The sequence below is a fragment of the Castor canadensis genome, chromosome 7, assembly GCF_047511655.1.
Source record: "Castor canadensis chromosome 7, mCasCan1.hap1v2, whole genome shotgun sequence".
Taxonomy (NCBI): domain Eukaryota; kingdom Metazoa; phylum Chordata; class Mammalia; order Rodentia; family Castoridae; genus Castor; species Castor canadensis.
The window spans coordinates 78330146-78348915 of NC_133392.1; the positions used below are offsets into that span (position 1 = coordinate 78330146).

General features: G+C 38.3%; 1 protein-coding gene across 8 annotated transcripts in view; it reads left to right on the forward strand.

Moving 5' to 3' along the window:
• The first annotated feature begins 114 nt into the window (after positions 1-114).
• Zfand4 (zinc finger AN1-type containing 4) overlaps positions 115-18770 on the forward strand; it is a 101382-nt gene continuing 82726 nt past the window's right edge. For 3 of the 8 annotated variants that reach the window (XR_012449791.1, XM_074079433.1, XM_074079436.1), the window contains exons 1-2: positions 115-2511; positions 7902-8202. Coding sequence is in view for 3 of the 8 variants with exons in the window: in XM_074079433.1 (XP_073935534.1) it covers positions 2326-2511; positions 7902-8202 (487 nt within the window). In the remaining 5 variants the exon portion in view is untranslated. The other 5 variants (XM_074079434.1, XM_074079437.1, XM_074079439.1 and 2 more) reach the window with 5 other exon arrangements.

Sequence of the window (18770 nt, forward strand, 5' to 3'; positions counted from 1 at the left end):
GCCCATAAGAAGATTAGGGCATGTTAAAGAAAAAATCTGTTTGCAGCTTTCATGGGTGGGCAGGGAATTCAGAGATATATCAACTTCCAGACAGATGACCTGGTGTCTTTGTTACGTGGGTTGGAACTTCTTGCTTAGACAGGACGTCGGCAGTGAAAAGGGAAAGGAGATGAGAGATTATACTTTTAAGTCTAAGCCTGTGAGAGGTTTCCTCTGAACTCCAAAGATGCTTCTGCAAGTTCTCTAAGAAAAGATTTTGCAAACTATGGCCCTTGATACTCTGATTTTGTAAATAAAGTTTTATTGGTGCACAGCCATACCCATTCATTTACATATTACCTATGTCTGCTTTCACCCTACCTACATTGTCAATGTTGAGTTGTGACAGAGACTGTGTGACCTGTAGAACCTGAGATGTTTTCTGTCTGTCCCTTTACAGAAATAGTTTTCTGTCCCTTACTCCAAGGCATCCATTTGCATCCTTGGAGTTTTGCCTTTTCTTATAGAGGTAGCAGAGTGAGCTCAGGTGTTAGCAGGCTGAAGTGCTTGGGATGGAAGCATTGGCCTCCAAAGCAGTGCTGTCCTGGAGAACTCCGCACTCATGAACATGGTCCTGTGCCTGCATTGTTCAGTGCAATAGCTGCTGGCTATGTGGGTGGACAACTTCCCTGGGCTACTTGTGTATTTAGCTTCCTGCTCTGAGCTGGAGCCCTAATGTGGGGTCTGACTTCATAAGCCTTTGTTGGCAATTGTCACTTTTCTTATGGAGCCACCAAATCTCATTAGAGATGAGTCAGTTATTAGAATTCTAAATCAGTCATTAGAATTGATTCTAGGGCATTCAGGAGACAAAGGGGTACATATTGTTATTTTGAGAGAGTGAAAGAACTTATGAAAGAAATGGTAGGTACTTTTATGCTGTTTTATTCAGTTTCCTAAGTTTACAGGATAGGTGATGTCCCAGTTTTACAGGTGGGGCTAAAATCTGGTAATAGTGAAAAGTTGGATTTTTGTATTTTGGTTGAGCTTCAGATCTGGCCCTCTTAAAGTTGTTTTACTTGTAGGCACATTGTTTTATTTTCCTTAGCTTTTGTTTCTTCCTTTGTCAATAAGAGGTTTCAATAGCAACCTTGCAGGTATGTGAGGGGAAGGATATGTAGACCCTTGCAACTATCTGGCACTTGAAAAATGGTGGGTGATGATATGAATGACTTTATTGGAAGTCAAAATCTTAAAACTGATCTGATTCCAAACATGCTGTCAGCTATTAGAACTGGGAAGCAGGGTTGAGAAACAAGTTTTTTTTTAACCTAGCTAATATTCCATCACAGGCATTATTCTAGTCTATTCAAAAATTATCTGGCTGGGTGTAGTGGTACATACCTGTAGTCCCAGCTCTTTGAGAGGCAGGAGGATTACCAGTTCCAGGCCAGCCTAAGCTACCTAGTAAGACCCTGTCTCAAAAAACAAAACACCCAAAAAATAAAGCCCAAAGATGATTACCATCATGTCTCTGTTCTCAAGAGCATGTGTAGAGTTTAAGAAGGAACCAGTGATAACAGAGGCTGATAAATGAAGGCCCAAGGTTATCCCCCATGGTGTGTTTAACTGAAGCGACTGAGAGGGTGGGAGACTGATTAGGTGTTGGGTTCATTTTAGACTGATCTTGAGTCAAGTTGAGGATGACTGAACCTGCTGTGGGAGTGAGGTGGTTTCATTGTGCATTGAGTAATCCACCTACTGAAATAGGTGCACGGGGCTGGAAAATGTCAGGAAGCATCTTGCGAGAGAAGCAATGCATTTGGGCCCATGTGGGGCTGGAAGCCATTTCCGATTACACCCCAGGTCAGCAGCTTCGAAATCGGCTGGGCTTTGAGCCCACTACTGCCTGGTCTACAGTCTTAATTGGGTACGCAATAAATGGATGATGATGCCTGCAGAAACATTTGCTTTCGCCAATCTTAAGCCAGGCGTGGTAATGAGTAGAATGCTAGGGGACAGCTAGGTGCAAGAAAGGGAATGTGTTCAAGGTAACCGTCCAGAACACAGTGTAAGTGTCCCAGGCTCAGGAAACGCCACCGGACTGGACAGCATCGGCTCAGGACCCTCTAATCCCAAGAGGCTGTAGGTGGGTTCCAGGGAAGGTACTCCATCCGGCCCCTAGGCCGGTGTTCCAGGCAGTCACTGGCAGACTTGCAGCTGCTTGCCTTGTCCGAGTCAGGTGTCCGCTGTTAGTAATGAAGGGTCAACATCCGGGCCTCTCCTAACCGACAACCATCTCCAAACGCCCGGCGGCCTTGGCGTCCCAGCAACCGCTGGCAGCGGATGGCCAGGCTCCGCCTCGTCCCCGCTGATTGGAGGGCTACGGGAGCGCCGGCGAGCGATTGGTGGGCGGTGTCACAAAGGGCGGGGGCGGCCGAGCGTTGTGGCTCAGAGCCTGCGGCTGCGTCGCTGGCAGGCACGCGCGTCCTTGTCGGCTTGGGGGCGGGCGACGAGCTGACTAGAAAGCCGGTGAGGGTGAGCGGGTGAGCGGGCCGGGTCGGGAGGGCGCCCGAGCCGAGCCGCGGGCGATTCGCCGGGCCAGGTCATGCCGCGCCGCCAGCCTTCGCGGTGCGGGACAGGGGCGCCGGCTACTCTCGGGCTGCTCCCCTCTCCGCCGCACCCGGTGCCGACCCGGGCCGCCTTCGTCCTGGACGCACCCTCCAGTGTCCTTCCTTCCGCGGGCGCGAAGGCTTCCCTGCCTTGTCCCCGGCGGTGCGGTTCTCCGAGTCGCGGTCCCACGGATAGCGCGACCGCTGCCGTCCAGGTGGAGGCTCATGCGTCTGGTCATCCCGCGCCGAGCTCGGGAGCGAGGGCTGCGCAGGTGACTCCGTGGCGTCAGGTGTGCGTGTACGTCGGAGGGTTGCGTAGGTGCCAACGCCGAACTGGTTCTGGTCCACCGCAAGTGACTCCACGCTGGAGCTGAGTTACGGAGGCACCACGTGGATGATGTCATTCTGTAGCTTGCCTTGAAAACCTCAGGGACGTCCTCGCATGTCAGTAAATGCAGAAGTGTGTCAACATTTGTCTGGCTGCGTCGCGTTATGGATAGCTTTGTGTTGGGGAAAAGTTTGAAAGCTAACTTCTTTTAGGTGGCTAAGCTTCTTTAGAAGAGAGAGAAGCAGATTCCAAGTTACCGAAATTGCTTATCCAGCACTAGTGTTACCTTCCAGTAGCTTTCACTTCCCTTTCACTGTTGGTTGTGTTTTTGAACTTTTCTAGAAAAGATGACAAATATTTGGGAATTAGTCTGGAAATGTGTTTTGATGTTAATACTCTTTAAGAGCTTAGGTATTAAGGTGTTTAAAAATTCTTTGTAAAAATTCTGTAGGCACGTTTTCTCTTTGCCTCCTTTCCTCTTTTTAGCGTTTGCATCACTTTTATGTATGTCTCACTGTTGTTCTTGCATCATTTCATTTTCCATCTTTGAGCTTTCATTGCCTCCCTCCTTTCCCAACAGCATAAAGTCCCATAAGATGCTCAGCCAAGCAAGACCACATATACCGCTTTAAGAAGTCTTCTGTGGACACAGCTTTTAGTACCAGCCACGTCTTTGGTTTCCAATTTGCTCCTCTAGATTTTGTCCTCTGCTATACTCATTTCTACTGCTGAAAAGTATAAAGTAGTTTGTAGTCGTGATTCCCATCCTTGGTTCTTTTTCTGTATTGGGAATTACTCCACTGACTGGCCCAAACTTACAATGAAAGTTCCTACAGCATTCATGGTCACCCATGTCTATCTTTCTGTAATATTCATTTCACTGTTCTTTACATCTGACTTTAGTTCATAGAGCTGCTACTGTGTGGGTAAGATTGTCATGGGCCTTGGGAGAATTCTGGTAATTCTGTAGTACACTATTATTTGATATAACATAAGTGTGGTTTTAAGAATCTGCATGTCATTATAATGAATTCATTATAATGAATAAGGCATTTCATAATAAGGCTGTTTGTTCATGAAGGTGGGATTAAACCCAGGGCCTCACACTTGCTGGGCAGCAAGCACTCTACCACTAAGTTAAATCCCCGGCCCACATTCACTATAAAAACTGTAAGAATATGTAACAAAACCTGAGCAATACAGCTCTTCATTTAGCTTTTATTTAAGGGTAATGCACTTTTGCCACTACTACCAATAGTATTAATAGCACAGTAGTTTGTATTTTTATTCACGGTACTTTGCATATTTATCCATTATTTTGATAAGTAGTTTAACAGCTTTCAACACAGCTATACTGCCAGCAACAGCTTTTTTTCCTATGATGCCATTTTTTTTTAGGAGCATCAGCAATCTGCAATATGCAGTTCAGGTTTCCTGATTAATTATATTTCCTCTTAGTGGCATGAAAACTCACATGATAGCAGAAATACCTGTATGTGCATGTATGTCTTGAGTTAGATAAATTTTGGTGGAGTTTGGAATGAATGAGAATATGATTTCCATGGGATACCAATATCTCTCCAAACAAACTTGGGACATAACCAGTATTTCCTCATGTCTAACACAGGAATAATACCTTACCTGTATCACAGGTTTCAGTTGAGAAAGTGAATTTTTAAAAATTATTTCATTGAGCAATCCTTTAATGAATACCATTCTGTACAAAACACTTTACTAGGTGCTAGAGAAGTAAATCAGATGTCATCCCTCCCTTAAATAGCTTATACTTGAGCAAAGTAAGAAAGGCATGTAAGGAATGAAATTGTTATGGGTACAATATATAACATGGGTAGTGGTGTAAAAGAGAGTAGATATCAAAGACCCACAGGAGAATTGATATTTGAGCTTAAGATCTTTTTGTTGTTTTATTCTGGTTTTGGCAATGCTAGAAGTTGAATCCACGGCCTCTTGCATGCTAGGCAAGGGCTTCATCACTGAGCTATATTCCCAGTCCCTTGAGCTGAGTCTTAAAAGATTACTAGTTGCTTGTCAAGTAGCCATGTGTGGGCATGGCACTGAGTAGAGCAGAGTAAGAACAACGTTGTAGAAGTACCAGAGGTGTTGACATGAGGTATATGGTTAAGGAAGAAGGCTGGTGAGGATGTGCACTGATGGAAACCCTTGCTCATTACTAGTGGAAGTGCAAAATGATAGAGGTACTTTGGAATATTGTTTGGCAACTTCTTATAAAATATAAAAAGTGTATTTACATTATAATGCAACAATCACATTCCTTGGGATTTGCCCAGATGAGTTGAAAATTTATGTTCACATGAAACTTGAATACAGTGTCTATAGCAATTGTGTTCATAGTTCCCCAGACTGAAGTAGCCAAGATAATCTGCTAGTAGGTGAATGGTAAGTGTGTAGTACATTCCGAGAATGGAGTATTAATTCAGTACTAAAAAGAAATGAGGCATCAAACCATGAAATGACATGGAAAAACCTTAAGTACCTCTTACTGAGTGAGAGAAGCCAGTCTGACAAGGCTGAATCTTGTATGTTTTCAACTATATGACATCCTGGAAACAGCAAAGGTATGGATGGAGTCAGCAAAAAGATCAGTAGAGGCTGGGAGATAGAAGGGGAGGGTTCAATAGGCAGAACACAGGACTTTTAGGATAGTGAAACTGCTCTGATACTATAATGGTGAATACATATTTTTATACAATTGTCCAAACTTGTAGAATATACACCACAAAGAGCAATCCCTAAGGCAAACTATGAACTTGAAGTGATAATGATGCATAGGTTCTTGAGTTGTAACAAATGTGCTCTGCTGGTGCAGGATATAGCTAGGAGGAGGTGGGAGAGAAGGAACATGTGGGAACCGTCTGTACTTTGTGCTTAGTTTTACTGTGAACTAAAACTGTTCTAAATAAAGTCTAGGGATGGAAGTGTGGTTCAAGTGTTAAAGTGCCTGCCTAACAAGCAGGAGGCCCCAAGTTTAAACCCATACTGCCAAATAAATAAAGTCTCTTTAAAAAGAAAAAAAATTCATGTCCATAATTTAGATTTAATTCCTTCATTGGTGAATGTTCACTCCAGTGCATTCTAAAGGATAAAATTATTTTAGGACTTTTGTGAACTCCCCTGTTTAAATAAAAATAGTAAAATAATTGTTAAACAATATGATAAAATGATACCATATTCCAATTTTCATAAATTGTCTTTCCAAAAGAAAAAAAAAGACAGCTGGTTGGAAGAACAAGCATAGGAATCAAGCATCATAGATAGGTTCTGAAAATTGCTCATTGGGAGCTAATGAAGCCCTGACAGTAAGTCCTAATCGGTGTGGGTTGAGAGGGTGAGAGAATACAGAAATGTGAGTAAGTCATATCAGGATTGGTCCCTTCTACACATCATGGGGTTGGGGGTTGGAAATCCATAATGATTCCTAGATATCTGGCTGGATGAATAGTGGTACTCTTTTAACAAGGTGGCAACTGCAGGAGAAGAAGAGCATTTGTGGGAAAGCTGAATCATTTTGGATATGTTGGATTTCAAGTGTCTTTGCAATGTTCAGATTTCAATGCCTATGGAATATGCTTTTTATGTGATGATTATTAAGCAAAGCATAAATCAACTGCTTCTTTAAATACATTTCTAAGACTGGTGTGGTAGTGCATCCTAGCAGTTGTAACACTGAGGTGGGAGGATCACCTATTAGAGGCCAACCTGGACAAAATAACAAATATATTTTTATGAAAATTATAGTGACTTTTTACATCCTTTTGGTAGAATAAGATATTTAAAATTTATGTATAACTCATTAATTCTTGACTCTATTCTTTTGGTGGTATTAGGGATTGAACTCAGGGCCTTGTGCTTACTACCACTTGAGCCACTCTGTCAGTCCTTATTTTTGACTCTTAACACATTCATACTAGCATTCACTTTCTGTTTACCTAGGCTTACTTGCTGATATCCTCCCACTCTGAGACTTCACCCATCCTGAAATACATTCAGAAGTTAACCAAGGGGTGTAGCTCAGTGGGAAAGTGCCCGGTATGTGCAAGACCCTGGGTTTGAACCCAGCACTGAAAAAAAATATGGTAATGGCTGAACTACTCTGTAAATAGACTAAAAAAGAAAGAAGTGAATTTTATACTTTAAATGAGTGAATTTTATGTTATGTGAATTATATCTCAATAAAGCTATTTTTTCAAAAGGTTTCCCCACCTCTTGAGAAAGATACACATTATCTGTAACCCTTCTTTAGGAAATTGTCATCAATTACTAGCAATTTGACAATTTGATCATCACTGTGCTCCTGATTCCACACTTAATTTACCTTACCATGTTTACTTGTGTTCATCTTTCATAGTCATTAGCCATTGTGTTAGTAAGTAGAAATTGTCTAGTATCTATAATCATATTTCCTTTTAATGTTCTAATGATAGACACCCTCTTGAAACCAAATGCTCGTTGGTCATTTAGTGAGTCCTATTTTAAAGGAATCTACTGGGAGGATGATGCCATTCTCCTTATCCAGTGTGGTTCAAATGTATAGTGGCTATAAAGTTATTATGCCTTATATGGTTTAGAAGACACAGTTCAAATATTTTAGGAAAAGATATACATACATTATTCAAATTCTTCCAAAATTATACTGATGTGTTGAGTTTGTTTAAATATCAGTAACAACAAAAATATTTGTTGACCAGGTGCTGTATATTAGCAATAGTGCTGAGCTCTAGTAATATAAAAACTACATGTGTTCTTAATAGTCCTACAGTCTAGTTTAGAGAGTGGTTTGAGAGGCAAGTGTAAAGAGTTCAGGATTAGACAGAATTAAAAGCACTAAAATGAATTCTGCAGCACATATCTGTAAGACTGATATGGGCCAGTGTTAATTCAGAATCTCTGTGGAAGCAGAAGACTTTCAGATAGACTTGTTAAAAATTATTCTTGTTTTTTAGGTGCTAAACTCAAAACATGAACAACAATACATATTACCAATGTTCAAAGCTGATTTGGGTAGAACTGGAATACAGTTGCATACAACATATTCCAGAAGAATTAGAAAAGTCAAAATAATGGATAACAGAAAAGAGCCTCCATTCTTCAATGAAGATAACGTGGGACCATTTTACTACAAACTTCCTTTCTGTGATACCATGGAGTTGTTCATTGAAACATTAACTGGAACATGTTTTGAGCTGAGAGTTTCACCCTTTGAAGCCATTATTTCTGTGAAAGCAAAAATTCAAAGATTGGAAGGTACTAATATTTCTTTACTTTTAGAATATGAGGACTAAATTTGTTTATCAGAGGTGGTATCATTTCTTAAAGCTTAAAAAATTATCATATATCGATAGTACAGTGAAATTTCATTGTGATAATTCCACAGATGTGTACAGTGTACTTTGAACAAGTTCACTCCCTGAAATGTTCTCCTAACTCTCCTCTCTCCTCCACACCTTGTTCAAACAGTATTTGATGGGCTTTATTATGCTATCTTGTGTATGTGTATGCACACACATAATATGAACTATGGAACATAGTTGATCCTCTTCACTCTGTAGTATACACACACACACAAACATGCACGTATATGTGATAATGTTTGTATTTGTATTTGAATTTATCTTTCACATGCGAGAAAACATGCAATCTTTGTCTTTCTGAACCTGGCTTGCTTCACTTAACATGATTTTTTCCATTTTTGTCTATTTACCTGTGAACCACAAACTATCATTCTTCTTTATGACTGAATAATAGTTCATTGTATATATACACCACATTTTCTTAACTTATTCATCCCTTGTAGGGCATCTGGGCTGTTGTGAATAATGCCGCAATAAACATGGTGTATAAGTGTCTTTATTGTATCCTGACTTACATACCTTCAAATATATGCCCAGGAGTGGTATTGTCAGATCATATAATAGTTTTTTTGAGGAACTTCCATGCTGCTTTCCATCATGGTTGTACTAATTTACATTCCTACAGTCAGTGTATTAGGGTTCCTTTTTTCCAGTATCCTCACCAATATTTGTTGTGTTTGGGTACTTGATGATAGGCATTCTAATAGGAGCAAGATAGAATCCTAGTATGGTTTTGATTTGCCTTTCCTTTATAGCCAGGAATATTGAGCATTTCTTCATGTGTTTTTTGGCCATTTGTACTTCTTCCTTTAAAACATTTCTATTTGGCTCATTTGCCCATGTCTTCATTGGGTCGTTGATTCTTTGGGAGTTTAGTTTATTGAGCTCCCTGTAAATTCTAGTTATTAATCCCTCATCAGATATGTAGGTGGCAAAGATTTTCTCCCATTCTGTGGCTGTCTATTCAGTTTAATGACCATTTTCTTTTCTATTTAGAAGCTTTTTTTAGTTTCATGTAGTCCAGTTTGTCAATCTTTTCTCTTAGTTGCTGAGCCATTTGAGTTCTATTTAGGAAGTTATTGCTTATGCCAGTATGTTCCAGTGTGTTCCCTACTCTTTCCTGTAGTAGTTTCAAAGTTTGAGGCCTTATATTAAGGTCTTTGATCCACTTTGAATTGATATTTGTACGGGGTGAAAGACATGGGTCTAGGTTCAGTTTTCCATACACAGATATCCACGTTTCCCAGCAACATTTGTTGAAGAAGCTGTCTTTTCTCCACCATATGTTTCAGGCTCCTTTGTTGCTATAGTTGTGTGAATTTATGCCTGGGTCTTCTATGCCATTCCATTGGTCTTTGTGTCTGATTTTGTGTCACTATTTTGCTGTTTTTATTGGCATGGCTCTGTAGTAAAGTTTGAAGTCAAGCATTGTGATACCTCCAGCATTGCTCTTTTTGCTCAAAGTATTGCCTTGACTATTCGCAGTCTTTTGTGCTTCCATATGAACTTTAGAGTTGATTTTTCAATCTCAGTGATGAATGTTATTGAAATTTTGATGGGGACTGCACTGAATATGTAGAGTGCTTTTGGTAGTACAGCCATTTTCACAGTATTAATTCTGCCAATCCATGAGCATGGGAGATATTCTGATGTCTTTTTTATTTCTTTTTTCAGTGATTTACAGTTTTCCTTGTAGAGGTCTTTCACTTCCTTTGGTTAAATTTATTCTTAGGTTTTTGGGGTTTTTTTTGAGGCTATGGTAAATGGTATTGTTTTCCTAAATTCCTTCTCTTCTGTTCATTGTTGGTGTATAGAAAGGCTACTGAGTTTTGTAAATTAATCTTGTATCCTGCTACTTTGCTGAAGGTGTTTATAATGTCTGGGAGTTTTTTGGTGGAGTGTTTTTGGGTCTTTTAGGTTTAAGATCATGTCACCTGCAAATAGAGATAAGTTAACTTCATCCTTTCCTATTTGAATTCATTTTATTTTTTCTTCCTGTCTTATTGCTCTGGCTAGGAATTCCAAAACTATGTTGAATGAGAGTGGGGAGAGTGGACACCCTTGTCTTGTTCCTGACTAGGGGAAATGGTTTCAGTTTTTCCCCATTTCGTATGATGTTGACTGTAGGTTTATTGTATGTAGCCTTTATTATACTGAGGTACATTCCTTCTATTCCTTGTTTCATCAGACCTTTCTTCAAGAAAGGATGTTGAATTTTGTCAAAGGCTTTTACTGCATCTTTTGAGATGATCATGTGATTTTTGTCTTCTGCTTATATGCTGTTTGCATATGTTGAGCTATCCCATAATACTATTGTTATCATATTAGGTCTAGATTTCACATATGAATGATAATGAGATATTTGACCTTTTGAACTTCGCTTATCTCACTCAACATGATCTTCATTTCTATCCATCTCTCTGTAAACAATGTAATTTCATTAGTCTTTATGGCTAATATTCCATGGTGTATATATATATATATATATACATGTGTGTGTGTGTGTATACACTCCATTTTCTTAATCCACTTATCAGCACTAAGTGTTGAGCACTTAGGCTGACTTCATAGCTTGTTTGTTAGGAATAGTGCTGCTGTAAACATGGGTGTGCAGGTATTTCTTTTGTGTATTGATTCATACTCCTTTGAATATATCCCCAAGAGTGGTATGGCAAGGTCATAAGGCACGTCTGTATTTAGTTTTCTGATGAACCTCCATATTGATTTCCATAGTGGTTGCAGTAGTTCACATTACCACCAACAGTGTACGAGAATTCCTTTTTCCTTGTATCCTGGACAGCATTTGTTACTGTTTCTTTGATGTTGGCCATTCTGACTGGCGTGAAATGGAATCTTAGTGTAGTTTTGATTTGTACTTCCTTTTATGGCTAAGGATGTTAAACATTTCTTCATGTGTTTATAGACCATTTGCACTTCTGAAAACTGTTCAATTCATTTGTCCATTTATTACTAGGATTGTTTATTTGTTTGATGTTTAAGTTTTTGAGCTCTTTGTATATTCTGTATATTAATCTTTTATTCTTGAGTCACTTGAGTCACTCCAGCAGCCCATTTTTGTATTGGGTATTTTCGAGATAAGGTCTTGAAAACTATTTGCCTGGGCTTGTCTTGAACCACAGTTCAAGATTTCTGCCTTGCATGTAGCTAGGATTGTAGGCGAGAGCCACTGACACCTGTCTGCGTCTTATGTTATTATCTTTTATCCATTTTGAATTGACTTTTGTACACGGTGAGTGACAGGTATCTAGTTTCAGTATTCTACATATAGATAACCATTTTTCCCAGTGGATCAGGCTGTCTTTTTTCTAGCGTATGTTTTTGGCTCTTTTGTCAAAAATCAAATCACTATAGCTATGTGGGTTTATTTCTGGGTCTTCTGTTCTACTCCATTTGTCTTTGTATCAGTTTTTGTGTTAGTATCATGCTGTTTTTGTTACTGTGGCTCTGTAGTGTAGTCAGATATTGTGATACCACCACCATTGCTCTTCTTCAGGATCTTTTATGTTTTCATATGAATTTTAGAATTGATTTTTCCATTTCTCTGAAGAATGACATAGGAATTTCATTGAATCTATAGATTGATTTTAGTATTATAGCCATTTTCAGAATAATAATTCTTTCAATCCATAAACATGGGAGGCCTTTCCATCTTCTGGTGTCATCTGTTTCTTTGGGGTTTTATAGTTTTCATTGTACAGGTCTTTCACCTCCTTAATTAAGTTTATTCCTAGGTAATTTTTTTCGGCTGTTATAAATGGAATTGTTTTACTAATTTCTTTCTCAGCTGTTCGTTATTAGTATATAGCTACTGATTATTTTATGTTAATTTTATATCCTGCTACATTTCTAAATGTGTTTATCAAATCTAATTTTTTTTTGGTGGAATCTTCAGGGTATTTTAAGTATAGGTTCATATCATCTGCTAATAGGGATAATTTGTGGCTTCCTTCCCTGTTTGCATCTCTTTAATTTTGCTCTCTTATTGCTCTGGCTAGGAATTCTGACTTTAGAGGAAATAATTTCAGTTTTTCCTTGTTTGATATTTTGTTGGCTAAAGTTTTGTTATGTATAAGCTTTTATTATGTTGAGCTCCTTTCCAAGTTTCTCAGAGCTTTTATCATTGAAAGAATATCGAATTTTTCAAAGGCCTTTTCTGCTTCCTATTGAGATGATCATAGCTTTTGTCCTTAATTCTATTTGTGTGCTGTTTACATTTTATGTTACTACATTTATTTATGTTATTACATTTATAGATTTGTGTATGTTGAACCTTCCTTTCATCCCTGGAAAGTTGCTCATATGATGTATGATCTTTTAAATATGTTGTTAGAGTCAGTTTGCAAGTATTTTTTCATATTTCTTTTATTGTTTTGCTGGTTGGGGAAATATTGTGGCATTTATAAAACTTCTTATGGTATATCAAATTTATCATACTTGAATTCATCCCCTCTGTCATTTTCCTTTCCCATTCCTGGAATAGTTTCAACCTTACCATTTGCCAAGTATTTTATTGAGGATTTTTGTGTCTGTGTTCAGGTAGATTTGTTCTGTTATCTTTTTTCTGTTGTGTCCTTATCAGATTTTGGCATCAGGGTATTACTGGCTTCATAGAATGAGTTTGATTGTCTTCCTTCCCTTTACTTTATGGCATATTTTGAGGAGTATTGGTGTAAGTTCTTCCTGAAAAATCTGAAGAATTCGACAGTGAATCCATATGGTTCTATGTTCTTCTATTTTGGGAAAATCTTTATTACTGTTTCAGTCTCATTGTTTGCTATTGATATGTTTAAGTGGTTTATATCCTTTTGTGTAAATTTTTGTAGGTCAAATGCGTCCAGAAATTTATCCATTTCGTCTTAATTTTCCATTGCAGTAAAATGTAACTCTACAAAGTATTCCTTAATTATCCTCTGGATTTCATTGATATTTGTTGTGATATACCCCTTTTCATCTCTAATTTTAGCTGTGTCTATAAATCCAGTAGTGTTTGTTTAATGAGATTGAGTATACCAGTGTTTGGTGCATATATGTTAACAACTGTTAGTTCCTCTTGATAGAGTTCCCTTTGTTAATATGACATGACCTTCCTTGTCTCTTCTAACTTACTTTTAATTTGAAGTCTGTTTTATCAGATAAGAGTGTAGTTACTCCTGCGTGCTTTCATGTTCTATTTGCTTGGAAAATATTTTTCCTTCCTTTGATCCTAAGCTAATTTTTGGTTTTTGTCAGTGAGACGCATTTCTTGTAGGCAACAAATGAAAGGGTCTTGCTTTTTAATCCAACCTGCCATTTTATGTCTTTTGCTTGGAGAATTGAAACCATTAACACTCAGTGTTAAAATTGAAAGGTATGTAGTATTTCCTGTCATTTAGTTATTTTTATGATGTTTGCTTCATTCTTTTTAATCCTTCTTTGCTAATCTCATCTAGTGGGATTTATTCTTTCTTATATTTCCTGGTTGCATCTATCTTCCTCTTCTGTGTATAGGATTCCTTTGAGTGTTTTGTAGTACTGGCTTAGTGGTCATGAATTCTTTAATTTTTATTTATTATGGAAGGTTTTAATTTCTTCTCCAATTATGAAGGATAGCTTTGCTGATATATTAATGCAGGTTGACATTTATTTTCTTTCAGGGCTTAGACTATATCATTCCATTCCTTCCTTGCTTTTAGAGTTTTTATTGAAAAATATGCTTATTCTGATGGATTCACCTTTATGTGTGACTATTCACTTCTTGAAGTTTTCAATATTCTTTCTTTGGTCTGTATATTTAGTGTTTTAACTTTAAATATGTCTAGGGATGTTTCTTTTCTGATCCTCCCTTTTCAGTGTTCTGAAAACTCCTTTGCTTGGATTACCTTCTGTTTCTCAAGATTAGGGATATTTTGTGCTATCTTATTGAATATATTATCTTTGCCTTTAGCTTGTACCTCTTCTATACCCATGATTGATAGGTTTGGTCTTTTGATGGTGTCCAAAGAGGTCTTGCATGTTCTGTTTGTATTCTTTTAGTATTTTTCTTTGTCTAACTGATCTAATTCTCTATCTCTGATCCCTGAATGCTCTGTTTTCACCTTGTATAAAAAGACTCAGTTGAAAGCCTTGCTAATACAATGGAACAAGGTGAAAATAGAGCATCCAAGGATCAGAAATAAAGTAGCAATTGAGATTTTAATTTTAATTTACAGATTTTAATTTGATTTTTTTCAGAATTTGAATGTCTTTAATAAATTCCCTTCATATCCTGTGCTGCTTTCCTTATTTCCTTCAGTTGTTTATTTAAGCCCTTGAGTTTATTTTCTTATTTGTTTGTATCCTCTTTGAATTCATTCAAGTGCTTGCTCATACATTCCTCTTTAATTTTGTTGATCATTCTTATCCTTGTTATTTTGAGTTTGTTGTTTGAAATTTCATCTACTTCACCATCATTCAAGTCCTTTATTGTGGAGTTGTTAACTTTTGGAGGAGATGTGTTGCCTTGTTTTTTCATATTACTTGTGTTTCTATGTTGGGATTTACACATCTGAGACCAAGTTGTTGGTTGGAAGTTTTAAACACCTGAAGTCTTTCACTTGAAACAGTCTTCAATATTGAGGCAGAACAGTGTGGTGGCTGGGTTGAGGTACAGTGAGAACACCATTGGACTAAGGGATATGAGTCAGTAGCCAAGCATTCCCCTACTTGCTCAGGGCGCTGGCCCTGATCCCCAGCTTGCTCTGATCAAGATAAACTAGCTGGACTCTCTTGTAAGGATCAGTTGTCCACTTCTGGGATTCTTTTACTATAGAAACTTCCCCTCTTTGTGTTCTAGGAGCTGCTTTGGCTGCAAGGAGCTTTACACAGCCTGTAGGCTGGGCAAGTTCCCACTTGATCCACATGCCCCTGGTTTGTGTCCCCAGGGGCAACAAATGGTTCAAAAGTTGGGGGAGGGGTTATATAGAACACTGAGTTCTACACTGGTTGAGTGAGAACTGAGGGACCAGCTCTGCCTGCTGGTCTCAGTGCTTAGAGACCCTGTCTAAAGGTTTACCTCCATGTGGTCGGGGAGGAGCTTTGGAAATTTAATGTTTCATAGGCTCTGGATTCTGGACCCTCAGTCCTGACTATCAGCAAATACACACTGGGATGCAGTTCCCATGAGTGAATCTCAGGCTCTACCTGACATTTCGCCTCCATCTGGAGAGAGGAGGCTGTGGGTATCGTGGTTGGAGGGTCTAGACTCAGGACTCTGACCCACCTAATGGTCAGTACACACAAGCAGAAGGTAGGCCCTGGACACAGAATACTATGCCTGCCCCAGGCTTGGTGCTGCTGTTTGCATTCAAGCCCCAGGCTATGGGACTCCCTCCTAATGAAGGAGGGAGGGGGCATACAGTTGCTCCCCTGATACTTGATCCACTCTGTGGGCCCACAACTGACCCTCTCCTTCTTGAGAACCTCTTGTTGCCATTTCCCACCCAGACCCTGTGGTGGAGTGTCCTAAGTCTCCTTGAGCCATAAGTGTTCCTTGTTTTCATGCCCCCCAGAGTATCTCATTCTCAAGATGGCACTGATGTAAGGGAAGCCACAGAATGTCTTTCTTCACTGAGCCTAGCCATCCTACCAGAGCAATCATAATCTCACCAAATCCCTGTATTGGGTTTAAGGTTTGTGAGATGCGTGGGCTTATATTGCAGCTAGAGTTGCCAGTCTGTTTGCAGGGGCAGCTGTCTTATCTTGAGAATGTATCTTTGGCTTCCTCTTCCCTTCCTGGGTAACAGGGGATGGGCTCAGGACTGTTTGCTGCTATTCTCTGTTGTCTTGGTTTCTCTATGCTTCTCTGCTTGTCCTGCCATCTCTTTTATGATTCTCAGTGCTCTTCTCTTCAGAATATAGTCTCATCTGTGTTACCTGACTCCTGTTCACAGAGTCAAAATGTTGGACACTTCTAATCTGCCATATCAGCCCGCCTTCCTGAAGTTTTTTTAAATGGAGAAAATTACAAACATACAACATTAGAAAGAGTAGAAAAACGAACCCCTCCATGTCTGTCCTTCACTCATATTCAACAGTTATCAGCTCACGAAGTATCTCTATTCCTCTGTTTTCTCCACCTTGTTCTCCTTCCACCAGATTCTTTTGATTCAAATGGCCTCATGTTAATGGTGTAAAATAATATTTCAAAATAGTAATTGTATGACCTTGCTTACCTTTTTACACCACTTTACATATCCTTTTAGTTTTTCTGATGTGCAGATTTTCTTTTCTTTGTTGTGCATGCGCACGCGCGTGTGTGTGTGTGTGTGTGTGTGTGTGTGTGTGTTACTGTAGCTTGAACTCTAGGTTTCATACTACTTAATCAGGCACTCTACCACTTGAGATACATTCCCCTAGTCCTTGCTTTTTTTTATTTTGAGATATAGTCTTGTGTTTTACATAGGTAGGCCTAGACTGCTATCTGCCTACTTAGCTTTCCACGGAGCTGGGGTGAAGGCAGTCATCACCGTGCCCAGATTCTTTGTTGGGGTGGGAGTCTCACTAACTTTTTGCCAAAACTGGCCTTGAACTGCAGTCCTGATCTCTACCTGCTGAGTAGCTGGGATTACAGGTGTGAGCCACCATGCCAGCTAGCATGGAGATTTTCTGAGAAGTGTTGTTGGCTTATATTTACCATATATTTGAAGTTCCCTTAGTATAGCAAAGATATCTCTTTTGTGGCTTGTGCATTTGTGAAAATTGTCATAAGCTTCTTTGTGTTAAAATTAGTCTTTTTTTTTGTACTTTGCATATTAAGTGGTACTTCTCATTTATAGTTATTAAGGTCTAGTTTTTTTTTTTCTGTTTGTTCTTCCCCTAAGGCCTAGTTTTAACTAAAAAAAAATTAAGTTCCTCCCTATAATAATAAATAGATTTTTGCTAGTGAAGCTTGCTTTAACTTGCTTGTAATATAGAAGTAGAAGCTTTCAAAGTAGTGTCTTCTGTTTTCAGTTTTTGAATTTGCCTTTTCATTCGAGATTTGTGTCTTTTCTCTCTCGGTCAGTCTTGCCAGAGGTTTTTCTGTTTTCATTGGCTTTTTCAGATATCTTTCATCTCTATTATATTTTGTTTTTTATTTTGTTATTTTCTGCTCTTGGCCTGCTTTTGATTTCCTTGTGCATAATCTGTAACTTTTCTTATTTTTTTGTAAAGGAAAGTAACCGTTTTGTTTATTTATTTTTGTCACAAGGTCTCACTACATAGTCCAAGTCAGCTGTCCTCCTGCCTCAGACTCCTGTTTGCTAGGATTACAGGAATGTGCTACTATATCTGGTCCTTTTCTTATTTTTCATCCCTTAATTTTCAGTCTTTTAATTTTTTTCTGCTTACTTGATGTTTAAATTACCCTACTTTCTTTATTTTCCTAAGGAGGAAACTTAGATTATTTGTATTGCATCTTCTTTATCCCTGATAATTTTTTCAGTCTCTGAGATCTATTCTGTCTGTAATTAATATAACTACTGATTTTCTTTTGATTAATGTTAGCCTGGGGTGTCTTTGTCTTTCCTTTTTCTTTAATTGTGTATGTGTCTTATATTTATATTGCCTGTGGACAACATATGGTGGAATCTTGAGTTTTGGTTTTATGGGATTTTTGATGGGGGTAGGGTCTTACTATATATCCTAGATTGGTCTCCAATTTACTATGTAGTATAGACTGGCTTTGAACTTGTGATTTTCCTGCCTCAGCCTCCTGAGTTCTGGTATTACAGGTGTGCATCACCATGCTTGGCAAGTTTTGTTTTTTGATCTACTCTGATAATCTGTTTATTGGTTGATATATTTAAATCACTGACATTTAAAATGATTATTAATTTAATTAGATTAATATCTCCCATAGAAATGTTTTCTATTTGTTTTCCTTGGTTCCTATTTTTGTCTTCCATATTTTTCTTTTTTGTTTCATTTTGTGATTTTAATTGATCACATTATATAACAAGACTAAATATTTTCTCCTTCTTAGAGATATCAATTGTACTTTTTTCTTTTTTTTTTTAAAGTCATTATCCTAGAGTTTGCTATACCTTTAAAACCATTCAAATCTGCTTTCAAATTACACTAAATTGTTTAATGGATAGTGGAAATACCTTATAGTAATGAACATGTTCTAACTCTTACCTCTCATCCCTGTGTCATTGCTGTCATGCATTTCACCTATATAAAAGGTATGATCTGCAGTGTGGCTAATACTGTTTTGAACAAACTGTTATCTGTTAGATTTATTTTAACTTACTCTTTCTCTAATACTGTCCATTCTGATGTAGATCTAAGTTGCTGACTGACATTGTTTTCCTTTTAACATTTCTTGTAAGGTAGGTCTACTCACAACAGAGTCCCTCCATTTTTGCTTATCTGAGGAAGTCTTTAATTCTCATTCATTTTCAGAGAGTAGTTTTGAAGGATATAGAAATCTAGTTTGGTATT